Source organism: Salvelinus fontinalis, chromosome 37 (assembly GCF_029448725.1).
Source record: "Salvelinus fontinalis isolate EN_2023a chromosome 37, ASM2944872v1, whole genome shotgun sequence".
NCBI lineage: Eukaryota > Metazoa > Chordata > Actinopteri > Salmoniformes > Salmonidae > Salvelinus > Salvelinus fontinalis.
Window position 1 is genome coordinate 31,506,809 of NC_074701.1, and position 20,161 is coordinate 31,526,969.

Genomic DNA, 20,161 nt, shown 5'->3' on the forward strand with positions numbered 1-20,161 from the left:
GAGATGCTCCCTGGAACGGTGCATGTGGTTACGTGTGCATGTTTTTTGTTCTCTGCTTTCACAAAATAAAGTTCCCGTCCATTGATGATCCATATACTAATATGGATAGCTAGCTGCTGACTTCTGACAATGCTAGATAACCTTTTATTCTATGGGGTGTTTTCTCCAAAAATGTAAGTTCATATAAGAAAAAGGATACATATAATCAAGTCCATCTTTGATAAATAGTATTTATCACATTATTGTTATACACAAAGCAAGCACAGTAGTCCCACATGTCGACTGCAGTTACAACAAAATGTAAAAACATTTTAATTTTGGCAGTATTTCCTGTTTGCTATGGAAACAACCATTATCCTTTTTGCCCTAGAGGAGAAGCAAGCTTATTGGTCAGTGTCGAGGTACCCATGCTGCTCTCCTCTGAGAATAGACCATTCCCTTCCATTACAGCCTAGCTGGAGCGAGCCATCTCCTCCTCTTTAAGTCGACATGTGTTCTGGTTTGAACACCATTTCAGATAATTTCCAGTGGATGGGTGAACTGCACCTCAGAGCATCCTTGTAGACAGGCCAGTAGTACTGGGCTCCCGAGTGGGGCAGCGGTCTAAGGCACTACATCTCAGTGCAAGAGCCGTCACTACAGTCTCTGGTTCGAATCCAGAATGCATCACATATGTTTGTGATTGGGAGTCCCATAGGGCGGCGCACAATTGGCCTAGCGTCTTCCGGGTTTGGCCGCTGTAGGCCGTCATTGTAACTGACTTGCCTAGTTAAATAAAGGTTCAATAAAAATACTGTGTGTAGTACTTGTGTAAGCCTGACAGTGGATTCCTCTGATGCAAGTCAGCTGTTCCCTTGAAAATCTTGACGAACACCACTGGGTCATTGGCCTTGTTGCTGAACACTGCATGCGGATGGGTCACACGCTGCAGAGACTCACCGTCCACTGAAACCAGCTCATACCTCGCCTGGAGACACACACAAAGACAGGTTAGAGGTACAGACGCCAACACATGCTTACTGTGCAGTGACCTGGGCTCCCACTCAGCATCTACTGCTCTCCTTCATCCCAGTACATTCATTACCATATTCTCTCGCTCGCTCACACACACACGCTCAAGGTTTACCCTCAGCGGAAGGTTATGTTGAAAACACACACACACACACACACAATGCATTGTTTAATGCAGGAAGAGTTCTAGAACCCTGAGGAGAGGAACTTCCTGTGATGTCATCAGGGCTCGCTGAGGATGCACCTGGTTGACAACCCCAATGAAGGGTCACACACAATCACAAGGCAAGAGGTATGTGACATTACAAGGTCTCTTCTCGATTTCCCCCAAACCAGGGCCCTGTTGGAACTCTGAAAATACATCTCCCCTCATGAAACTAATGTTTGATAGCGTTGGTTAACCCAAAACATTGCTGCCTTCCCTTCCGTGACACCAGCACCAAAATACTTCAATCCATTTATCTATAAAGCAAAGTAATTTTGAATATTAGACAATCTCATTCATCCTCGTAGGTAAACATTTATTTATCTTTTTGGGCCTTTCTCTCTCGCCCTGTCCCTGTCTAGCCAATAGGCATCATCCACATGTAAGTGTGTTTAACATTAGTTAGATGGGCATTGCTCCTAGTAGGTAGTGGATCACTGTCCAGACTCCAGGTCATATGTCTGGAGACAGCAACACCAGAACTCTAGGACAGGGTAAATAGTATAATCCTGGTGCTGTTGACTACACAGTGACCTTACTCAGCTAACAGCACAGATGAAAAGGAGCAACACACACACACACAGAGAGACACAGAGAGAGAGACACAGAGAGAGAGACACAGAGAGAGAGACACAGAGAGAGAGACACAGAGAGAGAGACACAGAGAGAGAGACACAGAGAGAGAGACACACAGAGAGAGACACAGAGAGAGACACAGAGAGAGACACAGAGAGAGAGACACAGAGAGAGAGACACAGAGAGAGAGACACAGAGAGAGACACACAGAGAGAGACACACAGAGAGAGACACACAGAGAGAGACACACAGAGAGAGAGACACACACCTGGTGGCTAGCTAAAAGGTAGGGTGTTTTCAGACAGGAACAGGGGGACAGGAAAGCCTGCTGTAGTTGTCTACTTGGTCTCTGTGTGGGAGACAGCCAGCAGACACACAAGATAAGGACCGGCTATCAGACTACGCCAGCGAGGTGTGAGGCTGAGTTTAGAAACTGGAGATGGGGGGGGGGGGGGTCAGAGTAGAGCAAACCAACCATGTCTCTGTTTCCCTCTCTCTCCCAACCATTTCTCTCCCTCCTTGTCCTTCCCATCCTTCTCAAAGGTCTCTGTCGCATGCGTATGTATGTGTGTGTGAAAGGGGGATTCTAAGGGGAAGTTCTTAGAAACTGAAAGGCTTAGCCGACACCAGATCCCCAGAGTGTATGACACTAATCGGACCTGGGAAGTGCTGTCACCAGGTTCACGGCGGCAGCAACACACACACACACACACACACACACACACACACACACGATATTGCTGCACTGTTGGAGCTAGAAACATAAGCATTTTGCTGCACCTGCGATAACATCTGCAAAACTCTACTGTACGTGACCTAGTATCTCTCAGGTTAGAGAGCTGTGACCTAGTATCTCTCAGGTTAGAGAGCTGTGACCTAGTATCTCTCAGGTTAGAGAGCTGTGACCTAGTATCTCTCAGGTTAGAGAGCTGTGACCTAGTATCTCTCAGGTTAGAGAGCTGTGACCTAGTATCTCTCAGGTTAGAGAGCTGTGACCTAGTATCTCTCAGGTTAGAGAGCTGTGACCTAGTATCTCTCAGGTTAGAGAGCTGTGACCTAGTATCTCTCAGGTTAGAGAGCTGTGACCTAGTATCTCTCAGGTTAGAGAGCTGTGACCTAGTATCTCTCAGGTTAGAGAGCTGTGACCTAGTATCTCTCAGGTTAGAGAGCTGTGACCTAGTATCTCTCAGGTTAGAGAGCTGTGACCTAGTATCTCTCAGGTTAGAGAGCTGTGACCTAGTATCTCTCAGGTTACAGAGCTGTGACCTAGTATCTCTCAGGTTAGAGAGCTGTGACCTAGTATCTCTCAGGTTAGAGAGCTGTGACCTAGTATCTCTCAGGTTAGAGCTGTGACCTAGTATCTCTCAGGTTACAGAGCTGTGACCTAGTATCTCTCAGGTTACAGAGCTGTGACCTAGTATCTCTCAGGTTACAGAGCTGTGACCTAGTATCTCTCAGGTTAGAGAGCTGTGACCTAGTATCTCTCAGGTTAGAGAGCTGTGACCTAGTATCTCTCAGGTTAGAGAGCTGTGACCTAGTATCTCTCAGGTTAGAGAGCTGTGACCTAGTATCTCTCAGGTTACAGAGCTGTGGCCTAGTATATCTTAGGTTACAGAGCTGTGACCTAGTATATCTTAGGTTACAGAGCTGTGACCTAGTATCTCTTAGGTTACAGAGCTACAGTATGTCTCTCAGACATCACCCCCATTTCACCTCACTGTAACCTCTGACCTGATCCCCCTGCTTCATTCAGGATCTTTCTTTCTGGTAATACACTCTGGCTAAGATATTATAGGGTGTCCAATCAAAAACATTTTGACCAATGTGTAAAATAATATGTTAATTGTGTAGATACTCCTCTAAGAAACCCCATGGTCTCCATCATAATCCGTTGAAAAGTTATTGGTGTTTTTACCCTTGTAGGATGGTCAAAATTAGAGTGACTAAATCAATGGAGGCCAGAGAACAGTGGTCATAAATCAGGAGAATAGCATTGTGTCAGCCAGGCTGGATGCTGTGAGAGAATTAAGGCTAACTCATTTTTCTTCTCAAATCCGGAGGACATAAAACAATATAGAGGTAAGATCGATATCAATGTTGAGACATGACATTTTGTATTTTCATATTTAATTCTATGCTTTTAATTTTAATATGAACAAAAACAGGCGTATCTCTGTGAAATGTCAACGGAGCACTGAGCGTACCTACCACAAGCTTTTTATTTTCAAAGCCTTTTACATTTATTTCAGCTCGTGTCATGCTAATTTAGCTATTTGCGACCCACGGAAACAACTTGGAAGACGTGAAATCCGATGAGGCTGCACCACTATGTCAACAGAGCTCAGTGCTTTTTATCAGATGTATTAGGTTGTGAAATATGACCTCTAGGATATAATATTAATGATGTCAGAACGACCCCACTGAGCGATTCATAACATGAAGAATCATATTTGTCTTGGTCAAATGTATTTTATAACATAAGAAAGTGAAACGTCATCACCAAAGCGTGTTTTCACCCACTCTGGTTAGAGTGGGTGAGTGGAGTGGACACCCTACATATCATTCAGGAGACGCACACTCACACACTCAGCAATTGTACACTATTCTCCTCACAGAGCTGTGAGCAAGGTGACTTCCGCATGTGACTTCCCTGTGCAGGCCAGAACTTGACTGGCCTGCACAGGGCCCTGACCTCAACCCCATGAACACCTTTGGGATGAATTGGAACGCCGACTGCGAGCATTAGTGCCCAAACTCACGAATGCTCGTGGCTGAATGGAAGCAAGTTATTGAACAATCCCGAGCGGCACAGCGGTCTAAGGCACTACATATAAGTGCCTGAGGCGTCACAACAGACCCTGGTTCGATTCCAGGCTGTATCACAACCGGCCGTGATTGGGAGCCCCATAGGGCGGCGCACAATTGGCCCAGCGTCGTCTGGGTTAGGGTTTGGCCAGGGTAGGCCGTCATTGTAAATATGACTTGCCTAGTTAAATAAAAGGTAAAAAATATTTAAATAAAGTACCCGCAGCAGTGTTCCAACACCAAGTGGAAATTCTTCCCAGAAGAGTAGAGGCTGCTATAGCAGCAATAGGGGGAACCAACGCCATATGCCCATGATTTTGGAATGAGATGTTTGACGAGCTGGTGTCCACATACTTTTGGTCATGTAGAGTATACGCAAACTGTTCTGGATGGGAAGCATGCGGGTGTCTTAAAATAGTTTCCTCTCTCCACCACTTCGCTCTCATTCTACCACTCATAAGACTGTCAGTCAGACAAAAGCCTGACACACCAACACAGGCACACACACTAGCAAAGCCTTTTCATTCAGGTATTGTAGACTCAGAGTTCTGAGCCCAGGCCAAACTTGAGTGTTGTTTACAAACGTCACAGACCAATACATTTCGCTAAACACATCACCTTGTATTATATGGCTCAGCTTGGATTAAAGCATGAGCTGCCGGAATATTACAGTGATCTCCTAAAGAAGCTTACCATCAGAGCGTCACTGGTAGAGGCAGCTCCTCCTGGAAACATCATCTCATTCTCCATCCCTCCTGAGATACTGATACCTGTTGAGACACGGAATATCTCCACAGAGTGCCAGTGTAGGTGTAGGCTTTTGCCAATCAACTAAAAATCATAGTCTTTAGTACAAGACTAAGTTGAATCAGTTGTGTTACTGCTTTGGCAAGATTGAAATCCTGCATCTACAGGGGAAGATGACCAACTGTTGCTGTAGACTAAAGAGACACAGTAAATAGCCTTACTAAGGGTATTTTTCAGACTGGGCCATTAATAACAATAAGCAGGTGATGCACTGACCTCTACTGGTGGGGCCGGGTACTAGGCTACTGATTAGTGGGCGGCTGACTGATGGGCATACTCACCCAGAGACTGTTTCGTCTTAAAGATGGTCAACGTGGCGATCTCATGTCCTGAACTAGTACAGGTGGTATGTTTCCATGGTGGCCATTCTGCAACTGTCCTGGCGAATATCTGTTCACTTGTTTCCCCTTCCCTGTCTGTCCCAGTCCCCCCTCTCCCTCCCTGTCGAGAGGGTTCAGTCCTGCGGAGGGGGCTCAGGGGGAGGGGTTGAGTGTTCCTACCTCCCCTCTCAGCACTGCACTCCCATTGGTCCATTTTGCCCCTCCCGCTGTGTCCATTCCTCACAGGCGACCACCCCCGCTCTGGAGTGGTATCTTCCGACAGCAATGAGGTCTAATCATAGAGCCGGGGCGTACCATTCTCACTACGTGGGGAGTAGATCGGTTGGCGTTGGCGTAGGGTGGTGTGTGGGGACTTGGCGAGGAGCCATTTGAGCGGTGAGGGGATCATGAGCGGAAGGTGTGGTGTTTGTTGCAGGAGACCTAAGAGAGGCCAGACAGACGGTCTATCTTAAAGTCCTGGGCTGGCTGAAGCTGGAAACCACCATGGTAGTCTGGAGAGAAGATATACATGACATCATACATATTAGCAGACACACGCAAAGACAGACACAGACTCAGTCCTTTAACCCCAGTAGACCAACAGTATTGTACTATAGTTTTACACCCTCCCAGCCCTGGTCAACCCTCTGTGTTTGACAGTGACATTGCGTGGGAGTTCTCTTGTGTCAGTCAACACAAAATGGAGTCCATTCACCCCAGGAACCATCAGCAACTCTCTATCGGAAGCCATCACACCCACCTACTCAGTAACATGAGTAATAGTAGGCAATTAAGGTCACAGTTATAAAAACTTAGAACACTGAAGACACCATTCTACTGACTCTGAAAAACACCAAAAGAAGAACTACCTGTACACAGCCAATCTGTAAATAGCACACCCGACTACCTCATCTCCATGTTATTACTTACCCTCTTGCACCCCAGTATCTCTACTTGCACATCATCATCTGCACATCTATCACTCCAGTATTAACGCTAAATTGTAAATATTTTCGCCTGTAGGGCCTATTTATTGCCTACCTCCCTACTCTTCTACATTTGCACACACTGTACATAGATTTTTCAATTTTTTATTTTGTGTTATTGACTGTACTTTTGTCTATGTTTAACTCTCGCACTGCTTTGCTTTATCTTCGCCAGGTCGCAGTGGTAAATGAGAACTTGTTCTCAACTGGCCTACCTGGTTAAATTAAGATGAAATAAAAATTTAAAAAAGTATATATATATTTTTTTTTTAAAGCTGCCAGTTGATTCTCTGACTATAGAGCTTTGAGGTAGGCTACTCACTTCTGAAGAGTTCTGTCAAACTTAGCAGAAAGGACGGAAAGACCATTCTGCTTTTGGGGCGCATGCTCAGCCGGTTGACACAGAGACGCAGCACCTGGGAAGAAATGTGTATTCAGTTACCAGAACAGGGCAGGATCCAGCAAACACTACTAACCCTTACACTTAGATATGCAAAGAATAAGGCTAAAATGCTGAAAGTCCATCAGAAGGCATGCTGGAGCTATTACCATATGGCCTTAACATATCAAATACTTTCTAATCCTAGGGGTTGGGGGATAGTGGTCGCTTCAAGGGAGGGCCCAAGTGATTACAAAATACATTCAAGAGTGGAAATTAAGAAATATACATTTACAACACTACATGATAACACAAGATGATAACTGAAATAGCAAAAGTCTTGAATAAGCTAATTAACAGTTAACATTTCATTAACAAAAATGCAGCATAAAGGCTACATACCCTTTGTTCCAAAGACACTCCAAAGTATGCCAGAAAGAAACTCCTTTTAAGCAGTCCACAAATGGGAGAAGTATGAAGACTTTCAAAAAAGTGTGTTAATCCTCCCAAGAAAAAAAAGGAAAAAAATAAAATAAATCAGCCTCCAAAAATGGCTGAAACTAACATCTGCTCAGAAAAATGTATATCACAAAAACATCCACGAACCTGTAAGCACTTGGATAAGTGTCTAAATGACAAAAAAAAGTAGATATTTATTCATTAAAATATAAACAAAGACAATCCACTCATTTGTCTAAAAAAGGTGACAAAAAGTCCAACAAAGAAAATGCCAAGTAGACATTAAAAAAAAGTTGCTGTACATTCTTAGTGTTTCCATGGTGTTTCAAAACAATGCGGTAGCGATGTCTCAAGGATCCCGGATAGACCGGTTTGCAAGTTTTAAAGTTTGAATGGCAAGCAGTAGAAAAAGCTGCAATGTGCATCTCAGTCACACATTTACTTGCATACCTTGTAATGCCACAGGTGTCAGAGGAACACCTGAGAATGTCAATGAAAGTGTCCTTAAAAATAAAAATACTTTCACTTCATAGTTGACCTTAAAATAGAAAAGTATGGGTAACTGCAAAGCAAGTCTTGATGCAGTGTCTTTCTTAATCTCTCCTCAAATTTTTTTTTTTTTATGAAATAGAAATAGCCCACTGATAAGTCACTCCAAAAATGGCTGAAAAACAAACTTGCAAAAAGAAAGATTATCCATAGGATTTTTCACATCAAAAAAGATCAGGAGGTTCATCTACAGAGGCTTTGAAAGGTAGAAAAGTTAGGCTAGTCAATGAACATGTCGTTTAATGGGGAAGAAAAAATACGTCTAGAAATAAATCAGTCTTCACAGCAAGAACAAAAGTGAACCAACAGGAGGCCAAGGGAATCTGCAAAATCCACTATTTAAAGATTTAACCGTTAACACAAATCCCATACACAAAAGTATGTGGACACCTCTGACTATATTCTTATAGAATTTTCACAAATGCCTTACTATATTTCATTCTCAAACATTCAATGAATTTATAAAAACGACCATATCTAAAAGTGATCACGTGTCTGAAAACGGTAAATAAAAATATATATAATCTTCCTGGGATGTATATGAACAGATCTAAGATTACATATTGCTAAAACGCTGTCAGTTCCACTTTAAGATCAAAAATGTATTCTAGGCTATCAGAGATAAAAGACGCATATCCTTTAGCCTTTTTACATCCTATTAGTAAATATTTACACCATTACCAGTAACTGAAATTTAAGTTTTGTTTTTTGCAGGTTTGGATGCAATGTCGAGGTCCAGGCCTATTTCCTTGCAGCGTGGGTAGCACTTTGGAACGCAGATTGCTAAGGACATTGTTTAATTTAATAAATGTTACAATATGGCTGTAACGTAACAAAATGTGGAAAAAGTCAAGGGGTCTGAAAACTTTCCGAAGGCACTGTATGCCAATATGTTTTTGCCCATGTAAGGGAGTATTGTCCTGCTTTCATTGTCTTTGGATCAGGAAGTTCAAACACTTCTGTTAACCACCCAGGTTTTCTTCTCTTGTAATGCATCTTGCTTCTGGCCATTTTTAAAGTCATATCGTTACTCATTTTGCAAAAGAAGATCAAAGTTGTATTCTACAATATCTCAGCCATCATGTTGGCAAGCTCTACTAATCCACTTACCTAAATCCAAAACCTCAACCATTACAGCATTAGCCAGTAAAAATGCAAATCAAAATAATATTTTGCTCCAATTCCGACATTCAATTCTAAGCCTATTTCTTGGCACTTTCAAATATCTTTCAGCCCATTTTGGGGAAGGTTGAGTAACTGACGACACTGAAAAAATAAACTTAGGAAAAAAAATAAATGTCCCTTTTTCAGGATCCTGTCTTTCAAAGATAATTCGTAAAAATCCAACTAACTTCACAGATCTTCATTGTAAAGGGTTTAAACACTGTTTCCCATGCTTGTTCAATGAACCATAAACAATTAACAAACATGCAGCTGTGGAACAGTCGTTAAGATACTAACAGCTTAAAGACAGTAGGCAATTAAGGTCACAGTTATAAAAACTTAGGACACTGAAGACACCGTTCTACTGACTCTGAAAAACACCAAAAGAAAATGCCCAAGGTCCCTGCTCATCTGCGTGAACATGCCTTAGGCATGCAAGGAGGCATGAGGACTGCAGATGTGGCCAGGGCAACAAATTGTAACCCACCGTCGCTAGACCAGACAGGACTGGCAAAAAGTGCTCTTCACTGCCGAGTCGCGGTTTTCTCTCACAAGGGGTGATGGTCAGATTTGCATTTATCGTCGAAGGAATGAGCATTACACCAGTACCCTGGCGAGGGATCGATTTGGAGGTGGAGGGTCCGTCAGGTCTGGGGCGGTGTCACAGCATCATCGGACTGAGTTTGTTGTCATTGCAGGCAATCTCAAAGTTGTGCGTTACAGGGAAGGCATCCTCCTCCCTCATGTGGTACCCTTCCTGCAGGCTCATCCTGACATAACCCTCCAGCATGACAATGCCACCAGCCATACTGCTCATTCTGTGCGTGATTTCCTGCAAGACATTAATGTCAGTGTTCTGCCATGGCCAGCAAAGAGCCCGGCTCTCAATCCCATTGAGCACGTCTGGGAACTGTTGGATCGGAGGATAAGGGTTAGGGCCAATCCCCTCAGAAATGTCTGGAAACTTGCAGGTGCCTTGGTGGAAGAGTGGGGTATCGCACAGCAAGAACTGGTAAATCTGGTGCAGTCCATGAGGAGATTTACTGCAGTACTTAATGCAGCTGGTGGCCACACCAGATACTGACTGTTACTTTTGATTTTGACCCCCCTTGTTCAGGGACACATTATTCCATTACGGTTAGTCAGATGTCTGTGGAACTTGTTCAGTTTATGTCTCAGTTGTTGAATCATGTTCATACAAATATTTACACGTTAAGTTTGCTGAAAATAAATGCAGTTGACAGTGAGAGGACATTTCTTTTTCTGCTGAGTTTATATTCATCCTCTACAGTTTTGACATTCAAGACTTCAGAGGGAAAGTTCAAATGATTCACAATTGGCTGAAAGAGGAGGACTAGTAGGTAGTTCTACATTGCAGCCGATTTCTGTAGCAGATGAGGATAGAACAAAAGGTATGGCAGTACCATGTTTTGGGAGATTGTTGGCCTGATCTTGTCGTTCAGTTGGTGTTTGGCTAAATATCTGAAGTTGGGTTGACTTGACTTTCAAAAGAACCCTTTTCTGCAATGCGTAGTGACAATTCTGGGAGGCTGAATACATTTCCTGTCAGAATATCAATTGGCATTGAGCCATTCCATGAACAATCTTTGATTAAATGCTCTTCGTGGCGATAGTGTTTGCCATGATTAGGATATACCAGTCTTGCATCTTGTTCCATGGTTTTCCGTGAGATTTCTTTGATATTAGGTAGGTAGTTCTACATTGCAGCCGATTTCTGTAGCAGATGAGGATAGAACAAAAGGTATGGCAGTACCATGTTTCGGGAGATTGTTGGCCTGATCTTGTCGTTCAGTTGGTGTTTGGCTAAATATCTGAAGTTGGGTTGACTTGACTTTCAAAAGAACCCTTTTCTGCAATGCGTAGTGACAATTCTGGGAGGCTGAATACATTTCCTATCAGAATATCAATTGGCATTGAGCCATTCCATGAACAATCTTTGATTAAATGCTCTTCGTGGCGATAGTGTTTGCCATGATTAGGATATACCAGTCTTGCATCTTGTTCCATGGTTTTCCGTGAGATTTCTTTGATATTAGGTAGGTAGTTCTACATTGCAGCCGATTTCTGTAGCAGATGAGGATAGAACAAAAGGTATGGCAGTACCATGTTTCGGGAGATTGTTGGCCTGATCTTGTCGTTCAGTTGGTGTTTGGCTAAATATCTGAAGTTGGGTTGACTTGACTTTCAAAAGAACCCTTTTCTGCAATGCGTAGTGACAATTCTGGGAGGCTGAATACATTTCCTATCAGAATATCAATTGGCATTGAGCCATTCCATGAACAATCTTTGATTAAATGCTCTTCGTGGCGATAGTGTTTGCCATGATTAGGATATACCAGTCTTGCATCTTGTTCCATGGTTTTCCGTGAGATTGCTTTGATATTCCTTTAGGTAAATCATCTGAAAGCACTGTTTTTTTTTGTTGTTGCACGGCTTTAAATAAACATTAGGTATTATGAACACTTCTTTCGACATTTGACCCTTTCCCAAGAGCTCAGGTTTGTGTTTTCGAACCGTCACTTTACTCTAAATACATAATTGAGCTTGATAACGTCTCTGATTTTGCAAACTACGATCAAAATTGTATTCTAGAATATCAGAGAGCAAACAAAATATCCACCCATCTTTTCCAATCTTACCTCAACGATTCTTACGCAAGTATGTATGAACCTCGATAACGACACTGTTAGTCAGAAAATTCAATTCCAGTTTCGTTTTTGCAGGTTAGGATGCAACATCAATGTCCAGACCTATTTCATGAGAGATCGGGTAGCACTCTTAAACCCATTTGTGTGTTAAACTTCACATATCTAAGTTGGTAACATTTTGCTTCGATTCATCAGCACAAAGTGCAAGGTCAATCTTATCAGAGATGCTCTCTAGCTGGACCCAATGAGGTTCTACTTGTCTGACTTCCAGCAAATCGCCTCCCTTCGACACCCTGGCTATTAACATGTCCATTTCTTTTTTTTTTTTTCATCATTAAAGCCAACCTCCTCCTTTTTGTTACTTCTTTCAGTCTTTGGTATTTCGGCTCAAGTGTTACTGTAGTGGCCTTCTGGTGATTGGAAAACTCTGCAGAATTCTTTTGTTTGCGACGTTTTTTCATGAAAGTATCCTTGTAAAATTCACATCTCTTTCGACCTTGTAAATGTGTCTTTCTCATCCAAACTACTCCTAACCCATCCATAATCTCTTGAGCCAGCTCAGTTTTCCCACTTTGTAAATCCAGATCAAAATTTTGGTCTAGAACATCACAGACAATCTGCCTGTAATTTCCACACGCTTCTGAAGCAAAATCAGCCACTTCAAACATTACATCTCTGGTCAATAGATGCAAGTCAAGTTTCTCCTTTTTCACACATTTAGATTTCACATCCAGGTCAAGTCCTTTTTCCTTACAGAGAGGGTAGAGGTACTCCAATGCTTCTTCTAATGTGGGCATCATTAAGGATTCCTCCATTTTTATGTCTTTCTGAGTGAAGACGCTTTCTGTCTGGACATGTTGAGGATAGATCACAGCCAGATCAGCCTCATCCTTTGTGCATATTTCATGAGGTCCATTTTCAGGACCAAAGAGTGCGGTCTCATCCGCACACCGTGTTAAAACTGTCTCAGTAAAGAGGCTTTCAGTCTTCACATGCGGAGGAGATATCAGGTCCACAACAGGCTCCTCCTTTATGCAGATGTCAAAGGGTGTACGATTTTCTGAGACGCTGTCATGCAAATTGGACCTTGCCCATGTAAGAGAGTAGTTACTTGCTTTCATTGTCTTTGGATCAGGAAGTTCAAACACTTCTGCTAACCACCCAGGTTGTATCTTCTTGTAATTCTTTTTCATGTCTTTTAGTTTTGCCATAGTCCGGGAGGAAAAAGTATATTGTACTTCATTACAAACACCAAGATCAAAGTTGTATTCTAGAATATCATAGATAACATGCTGTTGAGCTCTTTTAATCTCTTTAGCATATTCAGCCACCTCAACCATTACACCATTTGTCAGTAAATGACAATCAAGTTTCTGTTTCACTCCAGATCCAACATTGAAATCTACACCAATTTCCTTGCACTTCTTGTATGGAGCTTTCCAATACTTTCCACAATCTCTTGGGTTATGTTTTGCGTAACTGACACGCCACTGCCGTATATATTTATCCTCTACCGCTTTTTGGCATTGCAGTCTTCGTCGTCTTCTATCGGCATTGTAGTCTTCGTCTTCATCAGAAGGAAAGTTGAATGGTTCACAATAATCTGAAAGAATAGGCCTCGGTCTAGTAGATACAGCTAAATTACATCCGCTTTCTGTAGCAGGTGAGGTTAGCACAGAAGGAACGGCAGTACTATATCTTGCTAGATGAACATTTTCAGCAGGCAATGGCAATTCAATATTGGTCTGGGTTTGGTTTACGCTAAACACCTGTGAAGTTGGGTTGATTTGAGCTTCAAAATAACCACAGTGAGTGAATGCAGGTTTGGATGCAACATCAAGGCCCAGACCTATTTCATGACAGAGTGGGTAGCAGTCTTTCACCAGTTCTTTGGTGTTAAACGTCACATTTGAATGGTCTAAGTTGATAACATTTTGCTTCGTTTCATCAGCACAAAGTGCAAGGTCAATCTTATCAGAGATGCTCTCTAGCTTGACCCAATGAGGTTCTACTTGTCTGACTTCCAGCAAATCGCCTCCCTTCGACACCCTGGCTAATAACATGTCCATTTCTTTTTTTTTTCTCATTAAATCCAACCTCCTCCTTTTTGTTACTTCTTTCCGTCTTCGGTATTTCAACTCAAGTGATGCTGTAGTGAAATTCTGGTTACTGCAAATCTCTGCAGGATTCTTTCGTCTGCGTCGTTTTTTCAGGAAAGTATCCTTGTCAAATGCACATCTCTTTTCACCTCGTAAAAATGGCTTTTTCTTCAAAATGCGTAACGCATCCATAATCTCTTCAGCCAGCTCAGTTTTCCCACTTTGTAAATCCAGATCAAAATTTTGGTCTAGAACATCACAGACAATCTGCCTGTAATTTCCACACACGTCTGAAGCAAAATCAGCCACTTCAAACATTACATCTCTGGTCAATAGATGCAAGTCAAGTTTCTCCTTTTTCACACATTTAGATTTCACATCCAGGTCAAGTCCTTTTTCCTTACAGAGAGGGTAGAGGTACTCCAATGCTTCTTCTATTGTGGGCATCATTAAGGATTCCTCCATTTTTATGTATTTCTGAGTGAAGACGCTTTCTGTCTGGACATGTTGAGGATAGATCACAGCCAGATCAGCCTCATCCTTTGTGCATATTTCATGAGGTCCATTTTCAGGACCAAAGAGTGCGGTCTCATCCGCACACCGTGTTAAAACTGTCTCAGTAAAGAGGCTATCAGTCTTCACATGCGGAGGAGATATCAGGTCCACAACAGGCTCCTCCTTTATGCAGATGTCAAAGGGTGTACGATTTTCTGAGACGCTGTCATGCAAATTGGACCTTGCCCATGTAAGAGAGTAGTTACTTGCTTTCATTGTCTTTGGATCAGGAAGTTCAAACACTTCTGCTAACCACCCAGGTTGTATCTTCTTGTAATTCTTTTTCATGTCTTTAAGTTTTGCCATAGTCCGGGCAGAAAAAGTATATTGTACTTCATTACAAACACCAAGATCAAAGTTGTATTCTAGAATATCATAGATAACACGCTGTTCAGCGCTTTTAATAGCTTTAGCATATTCAGACACCTCAACCATTACACCATTTGTCAGTAAATGACGATCAAGTTTCTGTTTCACTCCAGATTCAACATTGAAATCTACACCAATTTCCTTGCACTTCGTGTATGGAGCTTTCCAATACTTTCCACAATCTCTTGGGTTATGTTTTGAGTAACTGACACGCCACTGCCGTATATATTTATCCTCTACCGCTTTTTGGCATTGCAGTCTTCGTCTTCTATCGGCATTGGAGTCTTCGTCTTCATCAGAAGGAAAGTTGAATGGTTCACAATAATCTGAAAGAATAGGCCTCGGTCTAGTAGATACAGCTAAATTACATCCGCTTTCTGTAGCAGGTGAGGTTAGCACAGAAGGAACGGCAGTACTATATCTTGCTAGATGAACATTTTCAGCAGGCAATGGCAATTCAATATTGGTCTGGGTTTGGTTTACGCTAAACACCTGTGAAGTTGGGTTGATTTGAGCTTCAAAATAACCACAGTGAGTGAATGCAGGTTTGGATGCAACATCAAGGCCCAGACCTATTTCATGACAGAGTGGGTAGCAGTCTTTCACCAGTTCTTTGGTGTTAAACGTCACATTTGAATGGTCTAAATTGGTAACATTTTGCTTCGTTTCATCAGCACAAAGTGCAAGGTCAATCTTATCAGAGATGCTCTCTAGCTGGACCCAATGAGGTTCTACTTGTCTGACTTCCAGCAAATCGCCTCCCTTCGACACCCTGGCTAATAACATGTCCATTTCTTTTTTTTTTCTCATTAAATCCAACCTCCTCCTTTTTGTTACTTCTTTCCGTCTTCGGTATTTCAACTCAAGTGATGCTGTAGTGAAATTCTGGTTACTGCAAATCTCTGCAGGATTCTTTCGTTTGCGTCGTTTTTTCAGGAAAGTATCCTTGTCAAATGCACATCTCTTTTCACCTTGTAAAAATGGCTTTTTCTTCAAAATGCGTAACGCATCCATAATCTCTTCAGCCAGCTCAGTTTTCCCACTTTGTAAATCCAGATCAAAATTTTGGTCTAGAACATCACAGACAATCTGCCTGTAATTTCCACACACGTCTGAAGCAAAATCAGCCACTTCAAACATTACATCTCTGGTCAATAGATGCAAGTCAAGTTTCTCCTTTTTCACACATTTAGATTTCACATCCAGGTCAAGTCCTTTTTCCTTGCAGAGAGGGTAGAGGTACTCCAATGCTTCTTCTAATGTGGGCATCATTAAGGATTCCTCCATTGTTATGTCTGTCTGAGTGAAGACGCTTTCTGTCTGGACATGTTGAGGATAGATCACAGCCAGATCAGCCTCATCCTTTGTGCATATTTCATGAGGTCCATTTTCAGGACCAAAGAGTGCGGTCTCATCCGCACACCGTGTTAAAACTGTCTCAGTAAAGAGGCTTTCAGTCTTCACATGCGGAGGAGATATCAGGTCCACAACAGGCTCCTCCTTTATACAGATGTCAAAGGGTGTTCGATTTTTTGAGACGCTGTTATGCAAATTGGACCTTGCCCATTGACGAGAGTAGTTAGTTGCTTTCATTGTCTTTGGATCAGGAAATTCAAACACTTCTGCTAACCATCCAGGTTGTGTCCTCTTGTACTTCTTTTTCATCATTTCTTTTAGTTTTAACATAATCCGGCTGCCAAAATCAAATTGTAATTCACTACCAACACCAAGATCAAAGTTGTATTCTAGAATATCATAGATAACATGCCGGTGAGCTCTTTTAATCTCTTTAGCATATTCAGACACCTCAGCCATTACACCATTTGTCAGTAAATGACGATCAAGTTTCTGTTTCGCTCCAGATCCAACATTGAAAACTACACCCATTTCCTTGCACTTCTTGTATGGAGCTTTCCAATACTTTCCAAAATGTCTTGGGGTTTTTCTTGAGTAACTGACACGACACTGCCGTATATACTCATCCTCTACTGTTTTTTGGCATTGAAGTCTTCGTCTTCCATCGCCATTGTAGTCTTCGTCTTCATCAGAAGGAAAGTTGAATGGCTCACAGTAATCAGAAAGAATAGGCCTCGATCTAGTAGATACAGCTAAATTACATCCGCTTTCTGTAGCAGGCGAGGTTAGCACAGAAGTAATGTCAGTACTATATCTTGCTAGATTAACATTTTCAGCAGGCAATGGCAATTCAATATTGGTCTGGGTTTGGTTTATGCTAAACACCTGTGAAGATGGGTTGATTTGAGCTTCAAATGAACCACATAGGGTGAATGCATTTGCTATGGGAATATCACTGGACGGTGATCCATGCCATGACTCCTCTTTGAGAAAATGCCCTTCAGATGTACTAACGGGATCTTGGGCATTACAGAAATAAACCATTTTGACAGCGTTATTCTCCCCATCACTTGTGCATGTCTTTTCAGGGAAAAGACGTAAAATCTGCCCTTGACTTGTTGTTTGGGAACTGATGGAAGGTACATGTGAATGCTCTTTTGGTAAACCCACATAGGAACATGAAGACCATGGGACAGTTGGGGATATTCCCATGTCATTCTCCTCAAGCTTTACATCAATCTCAGAAGGAAAATAACTGCCTGATAAATTGTTGGTAGTTTGGATCACTGTATAGTCATGTTTATATGTTGAATTGGTTTTGGTTTCCAGATAACTTGTTTCTGTGTTTCCTGACACTGGAGAATGTGGGTAATCTATGCAGGCATTAATTGAATCAGACCAAATGGTTACTTGGGATCTCTCTGCTTCATCGTCCTCCATCTTAACATCCATTTTGCACCAATAAACTACAAAAACAAACTCGTCAAAAAGCCCTGATGACAATCTCTAAACTGAGAACAGTCGATTGTTAGATATGACAGAACAACTTATTAAAAAAAAGTAATGTCAACATCACTTTACGGTACAACCAGTCACCAGCAGCAATTGGTCATTTATTTAATATTGATAAATACTGTAAATTCTTTTTCAGACCCACCCGGGAATCAGACTCGCTGTCAGACTGCTAAAAATATATAATTCACCAATTTGCGACTACCCGTGTCTTTCCAATACATACATGGGCTATAAAAATTACCATACAACTGATCTGACCAAGCTAGCCAGTCAACTTCCTAGCTAGCTAGCTAGCTAGCTAGCCAGCCAACTTCCTAGTTAGCTAGCTAGCCAGCCAACTTCCTAGCTAGCTAACGAGCTAGCTAGCTAGCTAGCTAAATGGCAACAAACGCCTAAATCGTATTTGGCGATGTATCTAACGTTAGCTATTTAGATTTAACTTTTTATTGTATTTTGCTAACTAGGTTAATGCGGTTAGCAACTGCTAACCAATCGTTAGCAAGCTAGCTAGTTGTCCGTAACATAACTAGTTAGCGTTAAGTTTGCTACTAGGCTACCTACCTAAGATAACGTACCGTTACCTTTACTGGTGGTGGACTACAGCAAATCCCTTGGCCTGCATTGTGTTTAAAGAAAATCGAGACACAAAAAGTTAACTTCACATTTCTTAAAACCGCCTGCTAGCTAGCAGCAGCATGCGTCGGAGTGGAATTTTTAAGTAGCACTTCAAGTCCCTCGTCAGGTGGTTGTGGCTAGTTGGTGTACAGCTACAGACGAACGTGACGTTTTCTCCCACCGTGCAATTCGGTTTTGACTAATTTATACGTAGTCACAGATGATCCGTTATATTGACCAGAGACTATAGTGACTAGTAACCGAAAGGTTGCAAGATAGAATCCCCAAGCTGACAAGTTAAAAATCTGTCGTTCTTTTCCCGAACAAGGCAGTTAACCCACTGTTCCTAGGCTGTCATTGTAAGTAAATAAATAAACATTCTTAACTGACTTGCCTAGTTAAATATATATATTTTTTAAATAAATAAGGCTGCAGTATGGTGATCACCACTGACCCAGATATGCCAAGACCCTCAAAATGGGGTCAGTGGTCCAGTAGTCCCTCACAGAGCCCTTCTTCACTAGCCCCATCAGCAGCACCGTGACCTGGAAGGTATACATTTCACTGATGGTATTGTTCACCCATTTTGAGAACCTCCCTTCATGCCAGCGACAGTCTTTTCTTTCAGTTCATGAGAATACCTGCAAACAAATTATGCACATTTAGTAGGCTAAAGGCATTATGAATTTTGATACATTTGAAAAGAGCCTTGGGGTTTTCTGTAATATGATAATGATAATACCTGTTGGTTTCCTGCACCACACTCTCCACCAATTCCTCAAGGAACAGTTTAAAACACTCTGCCTCTGAGGAGGTAGGCAGGGTGCTTTGTACACCAGACAGGGTGTCATTGAAGTCTATCTCTGATTGTTTGATGTGACAGGATCTCCAGCAGCGGGGAGCGACCTCCTCAACTTCAACCTCTTCTCCCTTACAGCCTACAAGATTGGCAGTAGCACCAGCATCTTGGGAAGGTGAGGGATGCTTATTGCCTGCAAGGTTGGACTGGGCACCCTTGTCACTCTCATACACAGGTTCTTCAGAATTACAAAATATTTATTGTACCTCCTCATCAGTGAGGCGTTTCCTTTTGAAACCGGACATTATCTCTATACTCTAAGGCTATCAGTGTCTGTCAAGAGTTACGATTTTTTGTCATGACTGACTTAGATTCTAGGTATGGTTACTCTGGGTTGCCAGTTTAGACCCCTCCTTCCCAGGAGTTTTATTTTTATTCAGATTATAAACATCTGTGTTTATTGATGAATCACCCATCACAGTAATATTTCCTCCATCATATCCCCTCATGATACCTTCCCCCATTTCTACCCCGATGAATTGAAAACCCCCCACAAATGAAATGACCCCCCCATATACCCCCCTAAAATGGTTTTAAATAAATCTGTCAATCCTGTTTAGCTTTCGCGCTACGTCTAGGCAGTAGACTTGTATTTGGGGTGATGATCTGTGAGGTGATAGCATTTGATTTGCTTTGTGATTCGTCAAAAACTGTAAACGACTTGTCAAGTCATGTGCTCCGGTTCTTGAATACACTGTAGCAAGCACATCGAAGATTTGTAATATGCTGAAAAGTGGTCATACTAAGTTGATATTTTTCGGACAATGGGCGCTGACAACTTTGACTTTGTTTATTTGCGTCTTATAGTGAATGGCATTCTGGGATAAGGGAGTTTTTAGCTTGTTAAACATAAACAAACATGG

The 20,161-nt window shown here is 42.1% G+C and overlaps 1 protein-coding gene across 2 annotated transcripts; it reads right to left on the reverse strand.

Annotated features, from left to right (window-relative positions):
- Positions 1-210: 210 nt before the first annotated feature.
- LOC129836519 (uncharacterized) lies at positions 211-18,591 on the reverse strand. Of its 2 annotated transcripts, XM_055902811.1 has the most exons (5): positions 7,492-18,591; positions 7,033-7,126; positions 5,686-6,236; positions 5,291-5,367; positions 211-967 (listed from the first exon to the last, which is right to left on the reverse strand). In XM_055902811.1, exon 1 carries the CDS (start codon positions 17,759-17,761, stop codon positions 12,149-12,151), a length of 5,613 nt encoding a protein of 1,870 aa, XP_055758786.1. In that variant the 5' UTR covers positions 17,762-18,591; the 3' UTR covers positions 211-967; positions 5,291-5,367; positions 5,686-6,236; positions 7,033-7,126; positions 7,492-12,148. The 2 variants fall into 2 exon arrangements, with proteins under 2 accessions (XP_055758786.1, XP_055758787.1); XM_055902812.1 differs by lacking the exon at positions 5,291-5,367.
- Between the last annotated feature and the right edge of the window lie 1,570 nt (positions 18,592-20,161).